Source organism: Sphaeramia orbicularis, chromosome 9, assembly GCF_902148855.1.
Source record: "Sphaeramia orbicularis chromosome 9, fSphaOr1.1, whole genome shotgun sequence".
NCBI lineage: Eukaryota > Metazoa > Chordata > Actinopteri > Kurtiformes > Apogonidae > Sphaeramia > Sphaeramia orbicularis.
The window spans coordinates 27136915-27147641 of NC_043965.1; the positions used below are offsets into that span (position 1 = coordinate 27136915).

The window sequence follows — 10727 nt, forward strand, 5'->3', positions numbered from 1 at the left end:
TTTAGCAAGATAACTCAAAAAGTTATGGACGGATTTTCATGAAATTTTCAGGAAATGTTGATACTGGCACAAGGGAGAAATGATTAAATTTTGGTGGTGATTGGGGGGACAGATCTGTCTTGGTGGAGGTCTACGCTCTCCAAGTGTTTTTCTTGTTTTATTCAATAAATATTCAAATTAAATTTAATTATTTTATTGCACACAACAAATTTGGATGCAACTCTCCATAATAACATATGATATTATATTTTAGTGTAATTTTTCAGTGAAAATCAGGTGTTTTGCTATTACTAATTTACAGTCAGAAATGAAGATCTGAGTAAATTCAAAGAATATTAGATCGCAAAAGGAAAAAACTGAAGAAAAAGTGACTTTTTTTCAATATATCACTAACTGCATGTAAACACAAGCATCTACTACTGCTCCCATTAATACAATTTAAAAGCTGGGAAGTTGCATTTTTCCGGAATCATTAAACTTATTGATAGGATTAGTGGATCAGAAGTTATTCAACACTTTAGATCAGTAGATGCTTTTGGTCGCTGGTGGCTCTTCAGGCCTTTGGAGGTTAAAGATAATATTGTAAGGTGATGTAAACATGCAATAAAAATGGCCAGCAATGTTCATTTATGTACAAATTTGCTCTTCGCATGATGTAGATTAGGTCTGCTATGAAATGAGTCATAATGGTATGTAACAATTAAAAAGAGAAAAAAGGTCAGGAAAACATTAAACATCAAAGTATTGTATAAACACCAGTGAACACACACACAGGTAGAAAAATAGAGCACTACTAACTATCTGTGTCTTTTTGATCCGTATTGGGAACTAATCTGCAGTTGTCATCTTCATCCACAATGCCGTCATTGTCATCATCATCGTCACATTCATCTCCCTAGAAAATGATGAAGTGGGGCATTCAGAGCAGGTTAATCACTGAGTTGTCAATGTTTCAGTTAAATTAGTATAAATGGCAGTGAAGGAAGAAAGAAATAGATTAAAACCAGTCCATCTTTGTCAGTGTCCAGCTGAGCGGAGTTGATGACTGTGGGACAGTTGTCTTTTGTGTTCTGGTGGCCATCACCATCACTAAGACAGAGAAGGAGCGTAGCTGAAACATTTATCACAAGTGTATGACATCAAACATGTCCTGACAGTAACTTGTACCTGTCTATGTTGTCATCACAAGTGTCTCCTACGAGGTCATCATCTGAGTCAGACTGCAGGTAGAAGAAACAAACCCTGTTGGCCAAAGATGAGGCTCTAGATTAGATAGTTTGGGTTGTTTGGTTTTGTGGTTACCTGGTTAGGGTTGACCATATCAGGACAGCTGTCACAGGCGTCTCCCACCCCGTCGTTGTCTCTGTCACTCTGGTCAGGGTTGGGGACTCGCGGGCAGTTGTCAAGGATATTTTTCAAGCCTGAAAATATGGATGTTTTATTCTTTATTCCCTACTTCATGTCTAAAAATTCTGACATCTGACAGGATAATTCAAAAGCATGAAACACCGCAGCTGCAGACACAGTCTATCAAATGCATCACCAGATGGCAGTGTTTGTTTTCGACGAAGGTGAAATATTTTCCACTGGCCTTTAGCGCCTGGCAAAGCATTACAGTGGAAAAAATGCCTTTTAGACAGGAGACAGACATGACAAAGAACTAAGCAATCCAGGCCCAGAGTTAAAGACATAACCAAATGATCCAGAGGTTGGAGCCTTGACAAAATGACTGAACAGGAGGAACAAAACATGCAACATGTGCAAGCATGCAAAAGTAAATATGTGGGCAGACGCAAAACTCAAAGTAAAATGTGGAACAAATGAGACCTGTTCTTAAAGGGTACGCTGTGGCATTTAAACATGTGAGAACAGTTTGTGGAGCAACACTTACGACTACATTTGGAAAGGTTTTAACATATAACACTCTTTTATACCTGGGTTTTAAAGGTTTTTTTTTCTTTTTTTTAATGATAATTGTGAAAAAGCCAGTGATCTAACCAGGAGAAGATGTGATTTGGGAACAGGCATAAAAAGGATGTTTTGAGGAGATTAAGCCTTGCCGGTCTGGAGAAAAAAACATGTCTAGACAGATGAGTCTAGACAGTCTGTGGTTTGGAAACCTTAAAATACACAGTAGTCTTTAAAGTGATTATCAGCCATTTGGTTTCACAATGTTCCAAAAGTATAACCTGTACTGATGTAATACAAGCAGTAATTGTGCTATTATTAGACCTCCCACAGTATTAACCATTCTTTGTCCATTAAATTGAAACCCCAACTACATATCACAGTAACAAATCTATACAATCATAATACTGTAAAGTTAATAAATTAATAAATATATTATATTCTAATTGACAGTTTAATTACTTTTTATGTTAATTTTATCCTACTATTACAGCACATGCATAATAATACTATAATTACATCTCATGAAGAACTGAAGAAGAAAAAGTTAATTATTGGCACTAACATGGTACAGAAAAATAAAAAAATTAGATCTGTTTTATTTTAGGCTTTGTAAGGAAAAAATTGTACCGGGAAAATACTGTATTTGGTGAATAGTAATTTAAATATACAAAGCAGATTATTGAACAATATCAAGAAACTACAGACAATCCTAATAACTGAAGTCAGGCCTTGACATAAATAACTGGTGGCTTTAATTCACTCTGTCGCCATGAGACCAGAGCAGCAGAGTAGGAGTCAACATGACACTATTATAAATGTTATAGTCAAACCTCAAACAGTGGAAAATGTAGAAATAGAAATGAACATTTATTTTCCCCGCCTCCAGATGTTTTTTTCAGTTATCATGATGATGAAGAAATGTAATTGCAGTTTGCTCAAATAACTGCACTCTGGCGATGATGAATTGACTTAATTAATTTACTCCATTTACTTCACACTCACCATCCCCATCCATGTCATCATCACATTCATCTCCCAACCCGTCCTGGTCTGTATCCCTCTGTGTTGGATTATCTACAGTCCTGCAGTTGTCACAAGCGTCGCCATGGAGATCCTTGTCACTGTTCCTCTGGTCCACGTTAGGAACCAGCCAGCAGTTATCCTGGGACATACAGATGGAGTTCACTGCCTAGTGTATGGTCTTAGTAAATACAGTTCATAATGACGGAGAGAGACCCCTACAGGTTCAGTTTCATAATGGAGTAGGTTACGTACATCTATGTTCATAATGCCGTCACTGTCTGCATCGTCATCACAGGCATCTCCCATCCCATCTCTGTCTGCATCCTCTTGGCCTGAGTTAGGCACAAATATACAATTGTCCTAGAAACAAAACAGAAACATAAATAGGTTTGTTTTATAATAGTAGAGAAATCAACAAAAGAGAGGGAAGAAATGTAGAAGTAAATACCTTTTCACACTTGTTGTCCCTGCACTGCAGCTTAGTGTCAGGATACGCATCAATGTCAGTGTCCTTTCCACACACGTATCCGTTGCCTGCATATCCAATGCCACACTAAAAACACCCATAAAATAACAGGACATTTACAACCAGGGGTGCTGCCAGGGATTTGGGTCTCCATTAAAAAAATACCACTTTAGGCCCCACCACTTCAATACTGCAAATCATAATAATGCATAATGCATAATAACTGCAATCATGCAAACCCTAAAAATATAACCCTGTGCAGGCATGGATTAAAAATACTTATAATAGATTTTACAGTTTTGTGCAAGATTGATGAGAAAGGTGTAAGCTGTATTTTAAATTTTAATAATATTTCTTAATGATAACAGTATTAGATGTATTTAATTGATATACAGATAGAAATAAAATACAGTTTGTCTTTGGATGGAGGTATATTTACTAGCATCAACAAGGAGTTTTGGCACCTGGACCAAATCACACCTTGAAATAAGAAAGGTGAATGTGGGGGTCAGACCCTGACACAAATTTATTCTTTTTTGCCAAAAACAAAACTAATGCAAAGAACAAATATACTTATTAGTGACTTGTGAGGCAAACATTCTTTTATGCTGATGGGTTAATTTTCATTTTAAAAAATCTACAATGCTCTACTATTTTCTAGGGTCCGTATGACAATGTTTAAGTCCAGGCTGAAAACAGCTCTGTCCAACTATGCATAGAACAACTGAAAGGGTTCTATCTGCACTCTCCTCTTTTACTTTGTTTTAATTGATTATTATTTATGTTTTATTGATTATGTTTTAATTGTAATTGTGTGCTCTTACCCTGTCTCTTTTCCAATTTTTGTAAAGCACTGTGAATTGCCCTGTGTATGAATTGTGCTATACAAATAAATCTGCCTTGCCTTGCCTTGCCTGCCAGTCACGGGCCCTTAAAACCATCATCACATTTCTCCCTCTTGCGGTGGCCCTGTTTACAATACAGACATATCTGCTTCAATATGTGAATATTTTCAGGTGGAAATTCTTACCACACAGCTAATGCTGCCGTCTCTCTCCACAACACAGTCGCCATTGGCGTCACAGGGGTTGGGTTGACCGTTGGGGCAAAGCCTGGTGCCACGACAGCCTCTCACTTGGTCACCTGTGAAGCCAGTCTTACAGTCTCCACAACGGAAGGAGCCCTGAAGAGTACAGTAAAAGAAAGGATCCAGGATCAGAACCTGTTACCCTCTGCTGTAAGTCAATAAGTGCCCCAGTGTCAGTGATCTTACTATAGTGTTGTAGCAGTGAGAGTTGGGAACACAGCCTCCATTTTCAGGTGGGCCAAGACACTCATCTATGTCATCACACACCTGGGAAATAGATTTATTTACTGTCAGTGCAGCTTCTTCTCCATTTGAAATGATTTGTTAAAGAACATAAGCAGTCCTCCTCTTAATGTACCTGTTTGTGTGACTTAGCATAAGATACTCCCACTCCATTTATCTCTGGCCCAGTGTATCCCAGAGGGCATTTCCCACAGCGAAAACCAGGAGCAGTGTTCACGCACTGCACACCAGGGAAGCATGGATTAAACTTGCACTGAAAAGATAAAAAAAAAACAAAAAAAACAGAGGAAAGTCATCAATAACTGGCGCTCCTTTTTCACAGTCAGTACAAATAGGGTTGAACAAACATATGCACATGAAGGCTGCATTCACTGTGTCAGCATTGGTGCTTATTTTGGTGAAATGGTAATGGTCCTTAACCAATCTGCATGCACAAAAGAACAATAATAAAGATGTCACATGCAGCACGCCATTGTTTTGACGTAAACATATAAGCCACTGAAGTCCAAGTTTATGGTTTGGTGAGCTGATGTGCAGTGGAAGCCAGCAAATATGTGAACAGATAATGACAAAGATGAGGATGAAGACAAAGACATCCACTGCCTACTGTTATGTAAATATGTACATATATCAAGTTTTATTGCTTACTAGTATCATGATTATTATTTTTATATTGTTTGTCTTTTGCACTATCTTTATGCATGCACATTTTTCTCACCCTTTATTCTGTTGGTACCTTGAATTTCTCTGTTGTAGGATCAATAAAGTCTAATCTAAATCTAAATCCAAATGGCACACACCAGCATAGAACTGTGACATGTCCAGAATAAAGTTATGTGAATTCACATTGGACTGTTCAGAATGAGCAAACAGCAAAATTCAAACCTGTATCTGATATATGGAAGTGACCAAAACAGGAAGTGAATTGATCAGGTTGCATGGGATTTGTGTCATTTACACACATTGTAAAAAGCCACCTGAAGCATCATCATAGTCTAAAAAACATGCACTCATACCTCGTCTACGTCGTCACAGTAGACTCCGTCTCCAGTGTAGCCATCAGGACAGGGGGCACACCGAAAACCATCTGATTCTGTACGGATACACATGTTCTGTCTGAAACAGGTGCCAGGTGGGCACTGAGACAGAGGCTGAGGAGGCAAATTAAACTGTCCTGGACTTGGACCTGGAACTGGACCTGGATGTGGACTTGGATTAGTGTTGGTTGGAGTGCCTCCGAGACCTGAGCAGGTAGTGACAGACACAAAACAAGTTGTTTAAATGTCCTTGTACTATCTGAATGAATGAGAGTGTGTGTGCAGCATACCACAGGCAAGACATTCAGCGATGGTGTTCCTCAGAAAAGAAGTCTCCTTTATCTGAACCACATAGACAGATTGATAAAAATGTGTTAGCCAGGATCAGGATTTAATTTTTCTATAGCTGTTGAAAGTCTGGGGATAAAAACCTTTATGCTAAAGTGGGTGAACTGTTTCCGTATGTGACCCGTCATTCTATTTTATGAATCCAACACACTCAGATGTTTATATGAGCACTTTATCGCCTCAGGCTCTTCTTTTTGATGCCTTATCTCCCTACAAATCTCCTGCTTTAAATGATCATAAGAAATCACCTACCTCTGTGTGCCGCTGAAGGGAATGCCAATTTTTTTGTTCTAGTGTGTAGCTGAGTGAAAGCCTTGAAATATAAGAGGTCCAGAAAAGCAGTGAGCCTTCATAGTCTGCATTCCCCTTCTTCTACAGTGATCTGCTGATTTTATTACAAAACCAGTCCCTGTATTTTCAATTTCACCCCTTAAAAAAAGGAAATTCCAGATAGTTATAAATTATCCTACAGTTTTCCATTTTTAAATTAGGTAAAGTAACTCTCCACAACAGTCACAGCAGATTTATTATTAGCCACAGTTATCCTTAAACTAGAGACAGAACATTTTCTTTGCCTTTATCTGTTGTATTTTGTGTCATATTTATACTATCTGGTTTATAAACATCCCAAATATAATCTTTGTTGGTGTTCACTGTCTATAATAGACCATACCTGCTGGTTGAGGAGCTCTTTCATCTCTGACAGCATCCTCTTCAGCTCCAGCATCGTGGCCTGGTCATGTGCTGTCCTGGCTTCCTGGATACCTGAGATAATTTACAAAATGTGTTTATAGCAAGTTTGTAGGAGTTACATGCTTGTGGCACTGATTTATTTCATAGAGACAGTATAATAGTAGAGTTGTAAAAACATTTCATTCATTTCATGCTTGTTAAATGCTCTCACCCAGCAACTGCACAGCTTCACCCTGATCAGTATTGCAGTCATGCAGAGTGGCCACATTGTCTATAGTGTCCTCTATCACCAGCTTTAAGTCTCTCAGTTCATCCTAACACAAACAGAAAAGGAATAAAATAATACATACAGATACTATAAGTCTGTGGTGTTATGTTGCACTCATACAGTTCTCAGTCACCTGTCCACTTGTCTGCAGGGTCCTAAGTGCCACCCTGTTGGGACCAGATGGTAATGACCCAAAAGCAGCCGGTAGATCGTCCAAAGTGTGCACCAGTCTGCAGTCTACATAGATGTGTAGGCGTGGGGGGCCACGCTGTAGACCACTGGCATGAAGTATCACATCATGGTCTCTGCCGTCGGCCAGGGACGGATGGTTAAAACTGGTCGTACCAAATCTGCCATCAGGCTTCTGGTATCGGAGAGTCACTAAAAATGGAAGAAAACATGAAGAAATACAGGAAAACATTACATGAAGTGTTTCGGTACTGTGGTTGTCACAGATTATGGAATGTTTCTGTGTAATAATTCACTCTTGCTTAGCTTGGCCTGCACGCTCAGCTCCAGGTACTTGGAGTTGTCTTTGGGGTTGATGACACTAAAGAGAGACGTGGGAGCTTTGTTTTGTAGGATAAATGATGCGAGCAGGAATGCCTCATCTCTTCCTTTGTTCTTCAGGCCTCCTTGAAGCAGATCTGGCAGGCAGTCTGGAGACAGCAGCAGGTCATAGACTAACAGAAGAGAGGACTGTTAAAATGGGTCACGTTCAACACAAGAGAAAATCAAGACAATGTATACAAAGAGGGTACTTTTTATTGTTGAACAGGGGTAAATGTAGCAGTAATTGTCAATTAGTGGTAAGTATGAGTTTTAAAAATGTCCAGTGGAACCAACTGAGAACACTTTTGAGTGCTACTGCTGAGTCAGAGCACCATGGAACTTTATAATGTGTGAGAATGTATGTGTGTCTGTGCACACCTGTATGACTGTGTGGAAGAGTACAGTTACTTTTGTGTCCTGCTGTGTTTATAGAGTGGTGGACTGCAGTTTCAGAAAAGACCAGTAAACTCTTTCCATTGGAACAAAGCCACTGCCTCATGGTGTGTGCACACATGTGGCACGCATATACATACAGTGACATATGCACAATGCTGTTAGCCAAATTCAACAATAACACAAAGTGACTGGTATTTAAATGGAAACATTTGTGTGTAGATTCCAGCCAAATGAAGGCTCTGCACAAGCACACTCTCAAATGACAGTTTGTGTTGTTGTAGCATCTGACATAATGTAGGTCAAAGTGTATTGCTTTAGAAGCCTCAAAAACATACCTTAATGCCAATTAAATCAACAGAACTACCATTGTTATTTGTGGTTTGGTGCTGATTATAAGTTGTAAGACTAGACAACACACAGTTAGACATAAATACATAGAGAAGACTCAACTGAAATTGATACATTTATTAGTGACAGTGATAATGTACAGGAAAGTACTCCACCACAGAAACACACTGTATAATATTTACCAGATGCATTGATATTAAAGAGTCAGTACTTACTAACGCCCTGAGCTGTGACGGTGAGCGTCAGCTGCTGCAGGACCAGAGACAGAGCCGCCACTCTGGCCCACACACCCATCATCACAGCCTCACACCTCAAACACAGCTCCTGAGTTCGGAAAGTTAGAGTAAATTTTCCAGTGGATCAATAAGGGTTACACAGATGAAGGCTGTCCCGTTAAATCATGGATGAACTGAACATCCAGATGCTGAAGCAAAATTCCAGCAGAGGTAAGATGAATTTGTGGCCACAGCACAGCTTTTAAAGCAAATGGGAGTGTCCTAGTGCGCTACTGCTGTGAAAGTGGCACAGTGTCCTATTCAGTCATCTGGGGGAGTGTCCCCATGCTACTGTGGGTTGATGACATGATGAATCGATCCCAAGATGAATATTGTGAGTCAAAGCTGGAGTACAACTTTATTTTATGGAAGCATCATAAACACTTACTGTGTATACTATATGAGTATTTTGATTCATTTAATTCCTGACTTTACTTACTGTCAAGATACATCTTTTAAGAAATAAACCAAAGTGTTTACTACCTATTGGGAATTTCACATATAATAGTATAAAAGTGTCTCAGCCTCTGTACAGTGAGCCAGGTCTTAAAAATGTCTGAAATCTGTTCTCTCAGGAGAGGGGAAATCTGTTTCCAGCTGGCCATTGTTTTCCACAAACACCAGGAACCTGTGTTGTAGATACACATCTGATCTACCGGCTGAATGCACAACAATACCCCAGATGTTTTTGATTCAGTTTTAATTTAATTTACATTGTTTAATCTAACATGGCTTTGTGGGTCTTCTCTTAATGTCATCTGTTGCAGAATGTGGGGAGTGAATGAGAGAGGACGCCAGACCTGGGATTGTTTTTAACCCTGGAAACATTTCATGCTAGATGTCTGGTAGTCGTCTTAAAGGTTTTCCTTCAAGTCTTGAGTACATTTCAGTTTTGTGCAGCTGTCCAAGCCAAAAGGAGACATTTACCATCCCTCAGTGCATTATCACCACGTATCCGTCTGTGTCTGGCTGTCTGGTCCAAACTGGACCAAACACCTGGAAGCCTTGATAGTCTGACTATCAGCCCCTGAACAGATGTTAAGGTTCTGCAGCTGAAAACATAAACAATACCACAAAAATACATTACCATTTTATATGTCGCCTGAAAAAGTTGTTATTCACTAATATGTCTAACAATAAAATGCTTACGTTTTTTTGCAAATTAACAAGCTGATAATTTTTATGAGCTCATGGGAAGATGACCTATGTACAGATACATGGTTTTCAGAGGCCAGAGACACAACAAACATATGATTAGATTATAGAATATGATGCATTGCTGTAGATCAAACTAACAACAGTAGCCTATATAAAGGAGTTGAAATTAAATGAGCTCCATCTAAAATATTTACAGCAGTACAATGTTCAGCACTGTGCAAAAGTCTTAGGCCACCTTCAGCTTTGTTGTGTTTGCAGTGTTGTAATAAAGCACCTGTTTTTTATCTGTTTTTCTCAGATATGACAAGATAATACTGGAAATACATGCACACACTGTCATTATTGCACAATGACTACTTCTACACTTCATACTTCAGGTACATTTAGCTGAATTTTGACTGTAAAACCTTCACTTATGTGGAAGTGTGTGCTACTTGTACCTGGTTCTGGCTCTTGTCCTGGTCCTGCTCTTGCTCCTGGCCATGGTCATGGTTCTGGCCCTGATTCTAGCTCTAGTTCTGGCACTTGTCCTGGTTCTTGTCTTAGTCCTTGCCCTGGTCCTGGTCTTGCTCCTTACCCTAGTCCTGCTCCTGGTTCGCATCTTTGTCTCAGTTGTAGTTCTGGTCCTGACTCTGGTCCTGGTCTAAGACCTGATTCTGGTTCTTTCCCTGGTCCTGCTCTTAGACCTGGTCCTTGACCTGGTCTTAGTCCTGGATCTGGTCTGTTCCCGCTCCTGGTTCTAGTTCTAGTCCTGGTCCTGGTTCTAGTGCTGGACCTGGTCATAGTCTTGGTCCTAGTTCTTGACCTGGTCTTAGTCCTGCTCCTGGTTCCAGTTCTAGATCTGGTCCTAGTCCTAATCCTAGGTTTAGACCTGGTCCTAGTCCTGGTCCTAGTTCTAGTCCTAGTCCTAGTCCTGGTCGTG

General features: G+C 39.6%; 1 protein-coding gene across 1 annotated transcript in view; it reads right to left on the minus strand.

The window, feature by feature from the left end:
- thbs4a (thrombospondin 4a) overlaps positions 1 to 9607 on the minus strand; it is a 13327-nt gene extending 3720 nt beyond the window's left edge. The window contains exons 1-18 of the mRNA XM_030142961.1: positions 9575 to 9607; positions 8588 to 8696; positions 7562 to 7759; positions 7210 to 7457; positions 7020 to 7122; positions 6789 to 6880; positions 6058 to 6109; positions 5747 to 5973; positions 4846 to 4983; positions 4674 to 4754; positions 4431 to 4583; positions 3383 to 3487; positions 3187 to 3294; positions 2914 to 3073; positions 1303 to 1421; positions 1168 to 1220; positions 1005 to 1089; positions 799 to 895 (exon numbers count right to left, since the gene is read on the minus strand). Coding sequence (XP_029998821.1) covers positions 799 to 895; positions 1005 to 1089; positions 1168 to 1220; positions 1303 to 1421; positions 2914 to 3073; positions 3187 to 3294; positions 3383 to 3487; positions 4431 to 4583; positions 4674 to 4754; positions 4846 to 4983; positions 5747 to 5973; positions 6058 to 6109; positions 6789 to 6880; positions 7020 to 7122; positions 7210 to 7457; positions 7562 to 7759; positions 8588 to 8696; positions 9575 to 9577 — 2131 coding nt within the window. The 5' untranslated portion in view covers positions 9578 to 9607. The remainder of the gene's footprint in view (positions 1 to 798; positions 896 to 1004; positions 1090 to 1167; positions 1221 to 1302; positions 1422 to 2913; positions 3074 to 3186; positions 3295 to 3382; positions 3488 to 4430; positions 4584 to 4673; positions 4755 to 4845; positions 4984 to 5746; positions 5974 to 6057; positions 6110 to 6788; positions 6881 to 7019; positions 7123 to 7209; positions 7458 to 7561; positions 7760 to 8587; positions 8697 to 9574) is intronic.
- Positions 9608 to 10727: the final 1120 nt, after the last annotated feature.